The sequence below is a fragment of the Theileria annulata genome, chromosome 1 (assembly GCF_000003225.4).
Source record: "Theileria annulata chromosome 1, complete sequence, *** SEQUENCING IN PROGRESS ***".
Taxonomy (NCBI): Eukaryota; Apicomplexa; class Aconoidasida; order Piroplasmida; family Theileriidae; genus Theileria; species Theileria annulata.
The window spans coordinates 1,487,024-1,502,776 of NC_011129.2; the positions used below are offsets into that span (position 1 = coordinate 1,487,024).

Sequence of the window (15,753 nt, forward strand, 5' to 3'; positions counted from 1 at the left end):
GCACCTAAACTACCTACTACTAATACTACTAATGGTAGTATTACCAAGGGGTACTAGCTTCGAATCCCAGTCCAGTACTACTACTACTGAGGGTACTACTACCAGTACCACTGGTACGGTTGGAGCAAGCACCGTAACGGTGAAAAATCCCATTACTATCAGTATATTACTTAAAAATTTATATTATTCAATTATTTATACTTAATATTAATTTAATCAATTATAATTAATTTCTATTCATTCTATTAATTAATATTTAATTTATAATGACATTGACCCCAAATTTAATATATAAATTAAATATATAAAATAATTAATAAATTTATTTTAAATTATTAAATCTTTTAATTTATAGTATTTTTAATCTAAATATATTTTATTTAAAAATTTTTTTCTCACATATATCAAAATTTTCTTAAATCAACAGTCATCGAGTCTTAACCATAGTGAACTGGTCTTAACCTATAGTAAATTTGTCTTAACCACAAACCTTAAGTCTTAACTAATATACATTAAGTCTTAACCTATAGTAAATTTGTCTTAACTATTATCTATAGGTCTTAACTAGCAGTCAACTGGTCTTAACTATAAATATTTAAAATGAAATTAAAATTAATATTTGTAAGTTATATAATTTAAAAATATATTTTTGTAGTTAATTTTAATTGATTTGGTAATTTGTTTGAATAATGGATTTCCAAATTTTGATATAATGAATAAAATAACAAATTTGAATCCATTGATATTAGATATTGGATTAGAAACATCAAATGATAATTATAAATATATAGAAACAATTTATGGTTCAATTTATATACCAAATGATGGTTTTGGATTTTATAAAATATTTTATCTTAACAATGATAAAAAAATTATTATTTATGAATCTAATATTTTTAATGAATTTATTAAAAAAATTTCTTGTAAACGTTTTTTTAATAATATTATTTCCATATTATTATTTTTATTCAATGGAAATATTTTACAATTTACTAATCATAAACATTTTTGGATATTAAATAATCAATTATTATTTAATATTACAAAATATATTTATAACTCCGATACGGTGCTTGGTCACACGGATAGTACTAGTCCAACCATGAGTACTACCAATAGTACTCTGGGTACCACTGGAGCAAGCACCGTTACTCAGGGAAAGAGAGCTAATTTTACAGCCACCGAGTGTACTATGGGAAAGGGAGCTAATTTTACAGCCACGGAGTGTACCACTAATACTACTACTAATACTAGTGGTATTAATACTGTGGAAGATCCTTTTGGTGTTAATGGTATTATTGGACATGTACCAGACACCGTAATGGAAAAAACCAATGAAATAATAACATATAAATTAGAAAATGGTAAATTACAAACAATAAAAACAGAAATAAATGAATTTAAACCTATTGAGAATAATTTTATAAATAAAATTATCTTTACAAATAAATTTACAGGAATTGATTTTACTATTTGGGAATCCAATATTTGGTATACATCTGCTAAACAAATTACTTTAATTTCATTAAAAACTTATAACCACGTTACGGTGCTTGGTCCAACGGGTACTGGTCCAACGGGTACTGGTGCTACTACTGGCTATGGACCTAGTACTAGTACTAATGTTAACAATACTATTGGTGATATTACTACTGGATATGGTGGATATAGTACTGGTATTGAGGGAACCCCTTTAGGGGCTGGTACGGGAGCTGTTGGAGCTACTGGTACTGGTAGTACGGGTGGAGTTGGAGCAAGCACCGTAATGGAGGAAATAAAATTAGATAAATTATTAATAATATTACAAGTAGATAATAATTATCGTATATTTAGATGGGATAATATATTGAATTTATGGATAGATTTGAGTCTATTATCACCAAAACTTACAGAAATGAAATTTTATCCAAATGATATAAATACAAATAATTTATTTAAAAATTATTCGGTTTATCTTAAAGGTTTAAATTATTGTGTTGAATTTCATTATTCTATTGATTTCTTACGATTATTCACACCCAAATTAATACATACTTTTGAATATAATTTTATTAATAATACTGTTAATATTAATAATAAAATTTTTAATTCTATTATCAAAATTAATGGTATCTCTCGTTACGGTGCTTGGTCACACGGCCAGTACTACCTTTAGTTATATACAGTAGATATATATAGTAGTTATTTATATACCCCTTACGGGGTACCGCTTGACCAAGCTCCGTTACGGAGCCTACCCCACTATTTCCTATTTTTGCAACCTCTTTGATATTTATTTTACTATTTGTAATTATTTTTTCGATATAAGTAGTTACTGCAGCAATTTGAGAGGATTGAGGAAAATTTATTTCCTCTAACCCGATCAATTTTTGACATTTATTTATTTTCTACCTATTTTCTATAATTAATTTTCATATTTGTATAGAAATGAGTGAGGAATTGGAATTTGAAAGAAATGAGAATAATTTGGGTATAGAATTGGATATAAGTTTAAATGAAAGTTTTTATTATTATAGTATTAAAAATGGTCATTTTAGACAATTTATACCATTAAAAGGTTTTGCATTTAATAAAGTTGTACAATCTAATATTAATATTAAATATTATCTACAATTTTACAATACAGCGTCTGGTCCCACCAATACCACTAATACCACTACCACTACCAGTAAAGGTACTCATAGTACTAATAGTACTACTAGAAAGAGAGCTAATTCTACAGCTACAGAGTGTACCACTGGAAAGAGAGCTAATACTAATAGTAGTAATCCTAATACTAGTACTGAGTATCCTACTGGACCAAGCACCGTAACTAAGGATACTACTATGGGTACTAGTAGCGAGGGGGTTGATGTGGAAGTTGGTTGTCGTGGACCTGATACCATAACGAATACTGTTACTGAAGATACAGTAATGGATTTAAGAATGAATAAAATAAGAAGAATAAGTAGAGTAATATGGTGTTGTATATTAAAAGGTAGTTATTTATCAAGAGTATATATATATGAAAATGATAATATGAAATATTTATTATTATATAATAAAAGATTTTATTATTTCCTATATAAATGGGAAAGAAATATAAATTTATGGATAAATATACGTATAAAACATATTGATCCAAGTAAATTTAAATTTTATAATACAAGAGTACCAATAACAAATGAAATACAAATAAAATTAAATGATTTTATATTTGAAATTACATATGAAGGAACTTGTACAAAATTATCTTATAATAAAAAAATTTTCTGGACTAGAATCAATTCAAATTTCAAAGTCTTGATCATTAAATTATTAGAAAATAAAATCAATTTACATTTACAAAATGGACAAGTCTTAAGATATCAATTAATTAATAATGAATTAAAATTATATCAAATACAATTATCCAATTATACATTTACGTAAAATTTATTGAACTCACAACAGATTCATCCAATTTTATTACAATTCAACGTTAATTCAACGAATTTACAATGAATTTACAATGAATTTACAATGAATTTACAATGAATTTACAATGAATTTACAATGAATTTACAATGAATTTACAACAAATCCAAGGAATTAACTGAATTTACAATGAATTTACATTAGTTTACATAATTTTACATAATTTTATTGTATATGTTATGAGTATTTAGAATTGGAGTATGGAATTTAATATTTAGAATTTTAATATTTATAGTACTAAGGATTAGTAATATATATAATAGACTTAATATAGAGTAATACATAGTAGACTTTAAGTATCTAGTAAACTAACTATTTAGAATACTAGTTACTGGATAGTATTAGGGCTTTTAAGGGTATTGGTAGTACTAGTAGTATTAGGTAGTTAACCAATCTACAATAGTGCTAGTACCTATACTCCTTAGGACTAATAGTTAAAACCCTAAATCACGAGTTTACACATACTAATACCTATGGGTAACTACTGTAGGTATAATACCCTTAGTGTACATTTATATAGTCAATAAACCCTAATACTTAGTAGCCTTAATACTCATAGAACATGTACGGGTGAATATGACCAGAATACAGCCCTTATGGTCTAAAATCAACCCTAGTTGATGAGCTACCTCAACACCTGCTGTATTAAGACATGGCGAATTAACTACCTGACACCATACACATTCTATCTAATATATACTATAGCTATTTATATAGTTATATATAGTCTATGTAACTATACATCTTTAGCCAAGATTGGTAACTCCTTTTCAATACCGTATTATTTATATGTTCTAATTACTCTTAGTGGGGAATAAATATGGTGTACCCCATCTCTATGGGAATATGAGCTAGACTCTGACACTATATTCACTTTGTTATTAGAGCTAAAAACTTAAGAAAACTAGTTAATAGTCAGAGATGAAGTTCGTTATATTAGCTTTACTTGCTTTGGCATCTGGACTCCATGCCGCAAAATTAGACTTAAAGAACTTGGGATTTGTCCTTTATGGAAAGCATGGTGAAGGTACTAAAACCACTGTTGCAGCCGGCAAATGTCCACTCGGAGAGCTTCCTGACACTGTATTCCTTCACAAGACCTTTCTTAAGGCAGGTAAATTTTTCACATGGGTCAGACCAGTACATGCTAAAGTTGATGAGGTAGTATCTGGATCACATAAAGTTTGGAAAGCTGCTGCCGGTGAAGTACTTCTTGACTTGCACTTTGTAGGTAACAAGGATTCTGAGAAGTTCCTCCACTTGGAACTTTTCCACCCAGCTGTAGGATCACACCACTTATTCCTTAAATTCGCTGCCGGTGCTGTTCCTGGTGATGGTGTTGTTCTTGGTATGGGTGCCTTTGTAGTTGGTGTCCATGGTCTAGTCAAAGATCTCCATTTACTTGAAGGACTTCCTGCTCATCCACTTGTCCATGCATTGGCTGCACATGCTGCACATGTTCCTCATAAAGTTGGTGTTGTTGCTGCCGAGGCTGGTGCTCTCTAATTTAATTAATTTAAGTTTTAATCAATCGTTTAGTATTAAACAAACGGGACTTTGTTTAATACTTTGTAACCAAATAAATTTAGTCCTATACCATCAAATACATATTACATAGAGTACATAGTATACTTAAGGCTACTAGAGTACCTAACGTAGCCTTAAGTACCTAAGTAGCCCTAATACCTAAGTAGGTACTACTACTACCTAAGACTACTGTAGTAGACTAATATACTACTCTAGTACCTTAAGTATACTATACCTTATATACTTGTATGTATATACACCATTGTATACTGACTACAGGTATACCACTAATACTCAACTAGTACCGTATATCACTACTGGTATACTAAATTACGAGTATACACCTATATACCCACTAAACCCCTATACACCCCTTATATACCTATATATATACACTATAGACCTTATATACACCCCTTATATACACCTATATATATACACATACTTATATAATATTAAAAGATTAAATAATCCAAAAGAAGATTTTATAAAAGAGATTATTATTAAAATAGATCCAGACATATGAAAATCGTATTAGATTATAAAATATTAACATGAATGATAAGATTTGTATATTAGTTTTAATATTATTTTCTAATCTTGTATTTGTAATTTCATCAAATTTTATTGATTTAATAAACATGACACTAATTATTGTAATAGAATTATTTATATTATAACAACAAAACATAATTATTAACATTAAAATTATATAAGAATTATGATATAATAATTGTATTTGTATATTTTTTATTAAAAAGTATGATAAAATTCCAATAATATAAAAGAGAAAAAATGATATGAAAATATATTTATAAATATTTTCAAATTGATATTGTGGTGAAATATTTTCAAAATATTTCATATAACATATTATTATTATTATTATTATTGGTATTATTCCTATTAATGACATTACAAATTGTAATTTCATATATAATTCTATTGATAATTTTCTTGTTAAATTTATTAATGGTATTATTAAAAATAACATTATTATATTCATTATATTCATTATTATTGGTATTAATGAACCTATTAATCCATATTTAAATTTATTATTCATAAATAATTTTACTAATTTTATTTCCTCCGTTACGGTGTCTGGTCCACCAACAGCAGTACCATTAGCCTTTGTAACAGTACCCATATTTCCTATAGTACACTCCATACCCATAAAATTAGCTCCCTTTCCGGGAGTACACTCCATGGCTGTAAAATTAGCTCCCTTTCCCATAGTACACTCCATAGCTGTAAAATTAGCTCCCTTTCCCGGAGTACTAAAAGTGTCATTAGCTCCCTTTCCGGGAGTATTTGTAGCTCCCTTTCGCTCCGTAGAATTTTCCATTTTCTTATATTTAAATAAATTAATTTTATTAAAAAATCTTTTAATTTTATTCCAAATATTCTTACTATCCTTATTATTATTATTGTTATTTTGATTTTCTAGTGAATTATAATATAGTTTGGTTAATTGTAATAATAATTCGACTGGATGTATCCATTCATTATTATTTGGTTTATATTGATACATTTTATTATATACTAGAAAAAAATAATAATTCATTTCATATACTCCTAATTCTTCCGTTACGGGGTCTCCCGTAACGGTGCTTGGTCCAACTGTACCAGCAATAACAGTACCAGTTCCCTCACCAACTCCTTTACCAACTCCTTTACCACCAACTACAGTAGTATTAGTAATAGTATTATTAGTTACGATGCTTGGTCCTATAGGACTAGTATTGGTAGTAGTACTAGTAGTTAGATTATTAGTAGTACTATTAATATCAGGTACAACTGTACTGTCATTATTAGTATCTGTGTGAGCAAGCACCGTAATGGAAGAATTAGGTGTAAAATCATCAAATTGTATAGTAACAACATTAATAAGTAATAAATTATTATAAGAAAAAACATCAGCATATTTAAAATGATAAAGATTCACATCAATATCAATATATTCATCATGTATACGTGATAATTTAACATCTTTTTCTACTTCATGTCTATAAATTCTTAATCCTTCCAACATATTTTCATAACGTATTTCACTTACTAATACTTCTATATCTATTATTTCTTCCATATCTATAACATCGTTACGGTGCTTGGTCAAGCGGTACCCCCAGAGGGGGTTCTATATAACTACTCCCCTTAAGGGGTAACTAACCACTCCCCCGGAGGGGACTAACTACAGTAACTAAAGTACTCCCCGTAAAAGGATATAACTAACCACTCCCCCGGAGGGGACTAACTATAGTAACTATAGGACCCTGGAAAGGGATATAACTAACCAACTAACTACCTAAAGGTATAACTATAGTAACTATAGGACCCTGGAAAGGGAGCTAAAAAACTGTATAACTACCTAAAGGTATAACTAACCCCCGGAGGGAGTAAATAACTAAATACTACCATAACTAACTACCTAAAGGTATAACTAACTCCTATAGATAACTCCCTTAACTAATCCCAGTAACTAACTAACCCCTGGGAAAGGGAGCTAAATATACACTTTTAATAACTAGGGAAAGGGAGCTAAATATAAAGTAAATAACTACTGGGAAAGGGAGCTACCTACAGCTATGGAGTGTACTAGTGAGAAAAATTTGAATGAAATTGCTGTTGTAACTAAAATTGGGGAGTCAGGTACTTTTTCAGTGGATACTAATACTAATGGTATAAATACTGGTATATAACTAAAGGTATAACTAAGGGTATAAATAGGTATATAACTAAGAAGACCCTTTAAGGGGTTATTGGGAGCTGCTGTTGCAAGCACCGTAACGGGGAAAACTTACATTTGTATTTTTTAATTTTTTTAAGATTAATAATATTTTTAATATTATAATCTTGTATTAGATTAGGTTTTAAAATAATTTCATATTCTAAATTTTTAATTTTATGTTTGATTTTATCATTTAAATATTTTTCATATTTTTCATTTTCTTCATTTAATTTCTTCTCTGAATTATCCAAAATAAAATCTTTTATTTTTATACCAATTATATTAAATAATCCATTCCCACCATAAACATATATACATAATATTATTATTATTATTGATATTATTAATCCAATTATTAAGATTATTGTTACGGTGTCTCCCGTTACGGTGCTTGGTCCAACAGCACCAGGTCCCATTGGACCACCTAATCCCATAGGTCCTCCAGGTCCCATAGGTCCACCTAATCCTATTGGTCCACCTGGACCATCAGATCCTCCAAATCCAAATCCCATAGGGCCAAATCTTTTAGGTCTTAAAGTACCAATAGGTCCAGAAGGTTCTGTAGGCTCAGGTACTGGAGGTAGTGAGGGTTCAGGTCCCATAGATCCTGGTTCAGGTGGTCCTGGTGGACCTGTTGGACCTGCAGGTCCCGTAGGTCCCTGAGGTCCTGCTCCAGGTCCATTAGTTACCATTTTATTGGTTATCATTTTGTTAGTAGCTATATTAGTACTTTTAGTTACAGTACCAACTACATTAGGTACTATACTAGCATTTTTTATAGGTTCATTAGTTACTAAAGGTACTGCTTTAGTAGGTGGTTTAGGAGGTCCAGTAGGTGGTTCTACAGGTGGAGTACCTGGACTAGTAGGTGTAGTACCGGGTTCTATAGGTCCAGAAGGTCCATTTGGACCAGTACTAGGACCTGTAGGTGTATTACCAGGTCCATTTGGACTAGTATTTCCATTACCAGGTCCCTTTGTACTATTATCTCCATTACTATTTTGTGGACCAGTCACCGTAACGTAATATAAAAAAGAAGAAAATAAATTAGAAAAATTAAAACCTAATAAAAAAAATGGTATATTAATAGGATCAATAATAATAGAAAAAGATTCATTTAATCCAAGAATAAAAGAATAACAAATTAATAAAATGAAAATAATTTTAAAATTTTTAAAAAAAATTAATAATATATAATAAAATAATGTAATAAAATTTAAAATAATAACAAAAAGTTTATTAAAATGTGTTAATAAATATTTTGGTGAAATTATAAGTAAATACATTGAACCTAAAATTATTGAAATTATTGTAATAATTGTTGATAATTTTATATAAAAAAAATTATAAGATATATAATATAAATAATGTATTGGTAATAATAAATTAAAACCAATTAAAAATATACATAATTTTCTACTTATTCTTTTTAATCTCATTTTTTTCTACTAATTGTTCTAACTAATTATTTTAACTAATTATTCTTTTAATTATTTTAATTAATTATTTTAATTAATTGTTCATTAATTGTTTTAATTGTTTTAATTGTTTTAATTGTTTTAATTGTTGTAATTATCAGATCTTCATTTTCAAATTGTTCTAATTCTCCTAATTCTCAGTTATTATTCAATTATTCTACATTAATTATTCTTTATTAATTATTTTTTTTAAATTAATAATTTCCAAAATCCATTATCAAAATCCATTTTTTAAAAAAATTTTAATTGTCCAAAATCCAAAAAAATCGTTCCCAAAATTATCAAATTAACTCCAAAATATTACTTAAAAATCCACAAAATTCCTTTTTCTCAAAATATTAGTCAAATTAATTCTAAAATATTTCTAAAATGTGTAAAAAATCTTATCAAATTATACTCTAAAATTGCCAAAATATTACTTAAAAATCCAAAAAATCCTTTTCCCCAAAATCTTATCAAATCTACTCCAAAATCTACTCAAAATATTAGTCAAAATATTTGTCAAATTATACTCCAAAATATTACTCTAAAATCCAAAAAATGTGTAAAAAATTTCTACATTAAAATTATCAAAAAAAATAATTTACAAATTAAAATTTAAAATAAAATAAAATTAAAATAATTAAATTAAATATTAAAATATTAAAAAATATTCAATTAAAATTATTTCAAATGGTGCAATTAAATAATTGACAAATAAATAAAAAAAAAATTAAAATTAAAAAATATTATTAAAATTATTTTAATTTAAAATTTTATTAAAATTAATTTAAAATCTATGGAATTTGATGATTTAACTGAAATTTTATGGTAATTGGATTTAATATTATGGTATTGGATGATTTAATTTAAATTCATGGAATTTTTCTTTAAATAATTCTATTTTTAATTTTGTATATTCAATATAATCAAATTTATCATTTGTAGCATTCATACCTTTCCTAAACATACATACATCCAAATAATTTTAACTAAAACTAAAATTTAACCTAAATTTAACCAAATTCTAATTATTTAACTTAATTTAACTTAAAATTAACTTAATCTACTTATATTTAACTATTTAACTTATAAAATAATTATGAATATTGTATTACATAATAATTCCCCAATAAGCCCAGAAGATGAGTGTACCTATAGAGAATAATTCAATAGTTTCAAGAAAAGGATCAATAATATTAAGATGATTAGGTAATACATTGAAACCTAAAGATTCAGATAAATAGACACTAGCAAACATAGTTTTTAATTCATAAGAAAGTTCTAATGAACGATCAAGTTTAAAGAAAGGATATTCATCACAATCATAATCGAAATTACTTTCTATAAAGAAATATCCAATATCTGCTCCAACATAATTAAATGAACTATAATCAAAATCTATTAATGTTAATCCATCATATGTTGCTATAAAATTCTTTATATGCATATCATTATGACAAAATACTATTTTCATACCATATTCTCTTCCTATATTCGTTACGGGGTCAGTATCATGGCAACCAACTTCCTCACCAACTCCCTTAGTATCCCCCTTACTATTACTATCCTTACTAGTACTAACTCCAGTATTAGAAAAAGTACTCGACTCCCTAGAATTAGTTACAACAGCAATTTCATTCAAAATTTTCTCACTAGTACACTCCATAGGCATAGAATTAGCTCCCTTTCCCGAGGTACTAAAAGTGTTATTTAGCTCCCTTTCCCTATTACACTCCGTAAGGGTAAAATTAGCTCCCTTTCCCTCAGTTACGGTGCTTGCTCCAATGGTATCAATATCCTTAGTACTACTATTAGTACTATTAACCTTAGTATCAGTACTATCCTTAGTAGTAGTTAAGTTATTAGTACTAGTATTTTCTTTATTACTGTCTGTAGTACCTGACCCCGTAACGGTGCTTGCTCCAACAGCTCCAATATCCTTACTACTATCAGTACCAACCTCAGTACTACTAATATCCTTAGTACTATTAGTACTACTCATGGTTGGACCATTACTGGCCGTTTGACCAAGCACCGTAACGGGAGACACCGTAACGGTGTAATACTCAATATATTTTGTTAAAAAAGATTTATATTGTAAGAATAATTGATCGATTTCATATAAATTGATATTAAGATTATAGTATTGATTAATATAATGACATTTGGGTATCCATTCTTCAGTTTTATAAATTAATGATGGTGTACGATCCCAATTCTTAGGTGCAACTTTAGTAATAATTTTATGTAACTTTGCTAATAATGTTGCTATAGAAGTTAGTACAGATAAATTAAATAAATTATTTGAATGTAATACAAAACCTTCAATCCAATTTTCAATACGACCACCAGGAAATTTATTAATCATTTTAGGACAGAAACCATATTCACTTAATAATTTAAATACATCATTTTGATGTTCAATATCATATAATATTGATTTATCTTCATCAATTATACGTAATAATACTTTATCTAAACATATTGAATTGGGATCTCCATTCACTACACGTACCATATAAACTTTATTTGTCAATGCTATTGTTATTAAATTTATTTCTATATCAGAGAGATCCAATTCAGACCAAAATGGTACATATTTCTTACATAATAATTTTAATTCATAGGAATCTTCTATTCTTTCTATATACGATGTATTTCTTGATGCATTTGGTACTAATATTTTCTTATATATATCTTCATCAAATATTTCTAATCTCATTTCTAATCTAATTTAAGTTATTTAAGTTAGAGTAGAAGAGGTTATGAGTAGAAGAGATTTAAAGTTTAAGTATTAGAGTAGAAGAGTATTAGAGTAGAAGAGGTTATGAGTAGAAGAGATTTAAAGTTTAAGTTTGAGTCTTATATATTGAGTTTAGAAGAGTCTTAGAATAGAAGAGTCTTAGAGTTAGAGTTAGAGTTAGAGTAAGAGTTAGAGTAAGAGTCTTAGAATTTATGAGCCTTAGAATTTGAGTTAGGGTTAGAGATTAAGTCTTACAGCTTATGAGTCTTGGAGTTAGAGTTTGAGAATCTTAAAGTTAAAGAGTAGAAGAGGTTAAGAGTATTAGAGCTTATGAGTCTTAGAGATTAAGGGTAGAAGAGTTTAGTCTTAGAGTTTGAGCCTTAGAGTTAGAGATTAAGAGACTTTGAATCTGAGTTAGAGTTAGAGTCTCAGAGTAGAAGAATTAACGGAATTACTAAAAATTCATAAATTTCCTAAAATTGAACAAAAAATCAGAAAATTGAAGATAAATTCATAAAAATGAAGAACAAAGACGAAAATTTCCAAATTTAACAAAATTGAATAAGAATCCACAAAATTAACAAAACTTCCTAAAAAGAACAATATTGAACAAGAATTACTAAAACTTCCAAAATTGTATAAGAATTAAAAAATTTCCTTAAATTGTACAAAAATTTGGAAGAATCAACAAAATTACTAAAACTGTACAGGAATCACCAAGATTGAACAAGAATACTGAAATTTAACAAGAATACTGAAATTTAACAAGAATTACTAAAACTGTAGAAGAATTAACAAAATAAACAAAATTAACAATTTAAAAAGAACAAAATTACTAAAAAGTACAAAATTTACTAAAATTCCTCCAAATTTACTAAAATTGAATAAGAACTTCCAAAATTACTAAAACACTAGAATTAACAAAAAATTTCCTCTAAAATTTACTTAAAATTAAATTTATCTAAAAAATTATTAAAATTAAAAAATTTTGGAAGAATAAATTTATACTAAAATTTTTTACTGTACTCTTGATACAAATCAATACCAACAAAACATATTACCAATAATTACCAATAAAAATTACTAATTACCAATAAACTAATTAACAAATATTAATTTATTATATTAATTTATTTTAAAAATTTTTTTATCTTCAAATTAATCAAATATATTACATCTAAAAAATTAATTACTTAAATTAAAAATTTCTAATAAAAATTAAAAATTTCTATCTACTACTATTTATTACTATTTATTACTATTTATTACTATCTACTACTATCTACTACTATACTATCTACTACTATACTATCTACTACCATCTAATACTATCTACTTCCATACTATCTACTACTATACTATATACTACTATACTATATACTACTATACTATATACTACTATACTATATACTACTATACTATATACTACTATACTATATACTACTATACTATATACTACTATACTATCTACTACTATACTATCTACTACTATTTATTACATTTTAATAGTATTATCTTGTGATATAGTAATAATATATTGATTTAATAATTGTAAATTAATAATTGGTTTGGTATGTAATTTATATTTATTAATAATTTGATTAAATTTAATAAGAAAAATATATCCATCAATTGTTGAAATTATATAATAATTATTCAATTCTATCATCTTTGTGATTCCAATTTTTATATCAATTTTATTTATTATATTAAAATTATTATTATAAAATAATATTAATCCTTTTAAATCACCAGATATATATATATTAGTATTTTTATTATATATTATACTTTCTATTGAATCTTTATGTATATTATTACTTGATAATATTATACCTTTCATATTTATAAATCTTATTATACCATTCATTGTACCATATATACATATTTTATTATATATATTCATTTCTATTGTTATTATTTCTTCCATTACGGTGTCAGTATCATGGCCACCAGTTTCCTCACTACCTTCCATATTATTTTCCATTTTCTCCTTCATATTCTCATCCAATTTATTATTGTTGATGGTTATAATATTATTATTATTAGTAATAATATTATAATTAATAATTAATAATTTATTATTACTATTTAATATTATATATATTTCTTCCCCCGTTACGGGGTCAGTACCATGGCAACCAACTTCCTCACTACCAACCCCGAAAGGGGTTTCCTCACTAGTACACTCCATGGCTGTAAAATTAGCTCCCTTTCCCATAGTACATTCCATGGCTGTAGAATTAGCTCCCTTTCCCGGAGCAGCAAATCTGGTATTAGAATTTTCCTCCGTAACGGAGCTTGGTCCAATGGTACCCAGAGTAGTATTGGTATGGGTATTAGAGGTATTGGTAGTGGAAGTGGTAGCAGCTTGACCAAGCACCGTAACGGGAGACACCGTAATGGGAGAAAAAACAAAACCAATAATAGAATTATGAAAAATATTAATAAATTGTATATTATTATATAAGAAATTATATATAAATAATAAACCACCTTCACCACTACAACATAATATTTTATTATTAATATTTAACCATTCTATTGTTAATAACATTGTATCAAATTTCTTTATTAATTTATATTCCTCCATTACGGTGCGAGGTCCACGGCCACCAACATCCTCACTAATAGTTTCCTTAGTACCAGTAGTATCCTTAGTATTAGTATCCTCTCCAACAGCACCGTAAGGGTCTACCTTAGTATTAACTCCCTCTCCCTTAGTATCCATATTACCCATAGTACACTCTGTAACCATAGAATTAGCTCCCTTTCCCGGAGTATCAAAAGTGTCATTAGCTCCCTTTCCAATAGTATCCATAGTAATATCCTTAATATCCTTAGTATTAGTAGTGTTCATAGTATTAGTATTAGTAGTAGTATCTTCATTACCAGCACCTTTAGTACTAGTGGGACCAGTCACCGTAACGGAATATAATAATAAAGTAGAATTAAGACAACCTAATGCTAAAAAATTACCACAAGATGAAAAAGAACAACATGAAACAGTTTCTTCAAATGGTCCCAATATATATTTCAATCCATTATCTATATAATATTATTAATCTAACTAATTGAAGAAAATTCTACTAATATTATTCCTAAGGGAGCTACTGGTACTAAGGATAGTAGTACTAGACCAAGCTCCGTTACGGAGGAAAATACTAGTACTAAAATTGCTGCACCTAAATTACCAAACTACTATTTACTTAAATATATAACTAACTACTAAATATATAACTAAAGAACTACTGTAGATAACTAATCCTAGGATAGCTAAGCCCCTTCGGGGCTCGTGGTACTACTGTCCGATGTACCAGAACACCGTAACGGGATAAAACATTATAATATAATTATTTTACTTGTAGTATTATTATTAAAATCATAAATATGACAATTATCACCACAAGTACCAATAGCAACTTGTGGAATATTTGGAAATTTTGGATGTACAGATATACAACAAGGTTCATACTCAATTTTATTACTCCAACATATTTTATCAACATCCAAATCAACATCCACATCTTCCATTTCTACTTCCATATCAACATCCATTTCTATATCATTTTCTTCTAAATTATCAATTTGTTCCTCAATTTGTTCCTCAATTTGTTCCTCAATTTGTTCCTCAATTTGTTCTTCTTGTTCATCAAATTGTTTATTTGTATTAGATTCAATAATTTGTATATTAGATTTAAAATATAAAATTTCATCATCAATTGATTTATTTTCTATTAATTCTAATAATATTTCATTATCCAAATTTTTATCCTCAATTTCTTCATTTTTATTATTTTTATTGTTATTTTTATTATTTTTATTCATTTTTATTG

General features: G+C 27.1%; 6 protein-coding genes across 6 annotated transcripts, besides 15 other annotated features; 2 read left to right on the forward strand and 4 right to left on the reverse strand.

The window, feature by feature from the left end:
* Positions 1–600: 600 nt before the first annotated feature.
* Positions 601–660: a sequence feature (Signal peptide predicted for TA20310 by SignalP 2.0 HMM (Signal peptide probability 0.956, signal anchor probability 0.000) with cleavage site probability 0.650 between residues 20 and 21).
* On the forward strand, positions 601–3,411 carry TA20310 (uncharacterized protein; the record flags this gene model as incomplete). The annotated part of the gene is made up of 3 exons (XM_949128.1): positions 601–621; positions 656–2,108; positions 2,426–3,411. 3 exons carry the CDS (start codon positions 601–603, stop codon positions 3,409–3,411), a joined length of 2,460 nt encoding a protein of 819 aa, XP_954221.1.
* A 966-nt stretch (positions 3,412–4,377) lies between these two features.
* Positions 4,378–4,428: a sequence feature (Signal peptide predicted for TA20315 by SignalP 2.0 HMM (Signal peptide probability 1.000, signal anchor probability 0.000) with cleavage site probability 0.964 between residues 17 and 18).
* Positions 4,378–4,962, forward strand: TA20315 (uncharacterized protein; the record flags this gene model as incomplete). The annotated part of the gene is made up of 1 exon (XM_949129.1): positions 4,378–4,962. The coding sequence occupies one exon, from the start codon at positions 4,378–4,380 to the stop codon at positions 4,960–4,962; it is 585 nt and encodes a 194-aa protein (XP_954222.1).
* A 484-nt stretch (positions 4,963–5,446) lies between these two features.
* Positions 5,447–7,072, reverse strand: TA20320 (integral membrane protein, putative; the record flags this gene model as incomplete). Its single annotated transcript, XM_949130.1, has 1 exon — positions 5,447–7,072. The coding sequence occupies one exon, from the start codon at positions 7,070–7,072 to the stop codon at positions 5,447–5,449; it is 1,626 nt and encodes a 541-aa protein (XP_954223.1).
* Positions 5,489–5,557: a sequence feature (5 probable transmembrane helices predicted for TA20320 by TMHMM2.0 at aa 355-377, 390-412, 427-446, 458-480 and 506-528).
* Positions 5,633–5,701: a sequence feature (5 probable transmembrane helices predicted for TA20320 by TMHMM2.0 at aa 355-377, 390-412, 427-446, 458-480 and 506-528).
* Positions 5,735–5,794: a sequence feature (5 probable transmembrane helices predicted for TA20320 by TMHMM2.0 at aa 355-377, 390-412, 427-446, 458-480 and 506-528).
* Positions 5,837–5,905: a sequence feature (5 probable transmembrane helices predicted for TA20320 by TMHMM2.0 at aa 355-377, 390-412, 427-446, 458-480 and 506-528).
* Positions 5,942–6,010: a sequence feature (5 probable transmembrane helices predicted for TA20320 by TMHMM2.0 at aa 355-377, 390-412, 427-446, 458-480 and 506-528).
* Positions 7,073–7,734: 662 nt separating the features above from the next.
* TA20325 (integral membrane protein, putative) lies at positions 7,735–9,153 on the reverse strand (the record flags this gene model as incomplete). Its single annotated transcript, XM_949131.1, has 1 exon — positions 7,735–9,153. The coding sequence occupies one exon, from the start codon at positions 9,151–9,153 to the stop codon at positions 7,735–7,737; it is 1,419 nt and encodes a 472-aa protein (XP_954224.1).
* Positions 8,011–8,079: a sequence feature (6 probable transmembrane helices predicted for TA20325 by TMHMM2.0 at aa 10-29, 34-56, 69-88, 93-115, 120-142 and 359-381).
* Positions 8,728–8,796: a sequence feature (6 probable transmembrane helices predicted for TA20325 by TMHMM2.0 at aa 10-29, 34-56, 69-88, 93-115, 120-142 and 359-381).
* Positions 8,809–8,877: a sequence feature (6 probable transmembrane helices predicted for TA20325 by TMHMM2.0 at aa 10-29, 34-56, 69-88, 93-115, 120-142 and 359-381).
* Positions 8,890–8,949: a sequence feature (6 probable transmembrane helices predicted for TA20325 by TMHMM2.0 at aa 10-29, 34-56, 69-88, 93-115, 120-142 and 359-381).
* Positions 8,986–9,054: a sequence feature (6 probable transmembrane helices predicted for TA20325 by TMHMM2.0 at aa 10-29, 34-56, 69-88, 93-115, 120-142 and 359-381).
* Positions 9,067–9,126: a sequence feature (6 probable transmembrane helices predicted for TA20325 by TMHMM2.0 at aa 10-29, 34-56, 69-88, 93-115, 120-142 and 359-381).
* Positions 9,076–9,153: a sequence feature (Signal anchor predicted for TA20325 by SignalP 2.0 HMM (Signal peptide probability 0.194, signal anchor probability 0.794) with cleavage site probability 0.099 between residues 26 and 27).
* A 1,132-nt stretch (positions 9,154–10,285) lies between these two features.
* TA20330 (choline kinase, putative) lies at positions 10,286–11,896 on the reverse strand (the record flags this gene model as incomplete). Its single annotated transcript, XM_949132.1, has 1 exon — positions 10,286–11,896. The coding sequence occupies one exon, from the start codon at positions 11,894–11,896 to the stop codon at positions 10,286–10,288; it is 1,611 nt and encodes a 536-aa protein (XP_954225.1).
* Positions 10,292–10,360: a sequence feature (1 probable transmembrane helix predicted for TA20330 by TMHMM2.0 at aa 513-535).
* A 1,516-nt stretch (positions 11,897–13,412) lies between the features above and the next one.
* TA20335 (uncharacterized protein) lies at positions 13,413–15,745 on the reverse strand (the record flags this gene model as incomplete). Its single annotated transcript, XM_949133.1, has 4 exons — positions 13,413–14,965; positions 15,008–15,102; positions 15,170–15,221; positions 15,280–15,745. The coding sequence occupies 4 exons, from the start codon at positions 15,743–15,745 to the stop codon at positions 13,413–13,415; spliced, it is 2,166 nt and encodes a 721-aa protein (XP_954226.1).
* Between the last annotated feature and the right edge of the window lie 8 nt (positions 15,746–15,753).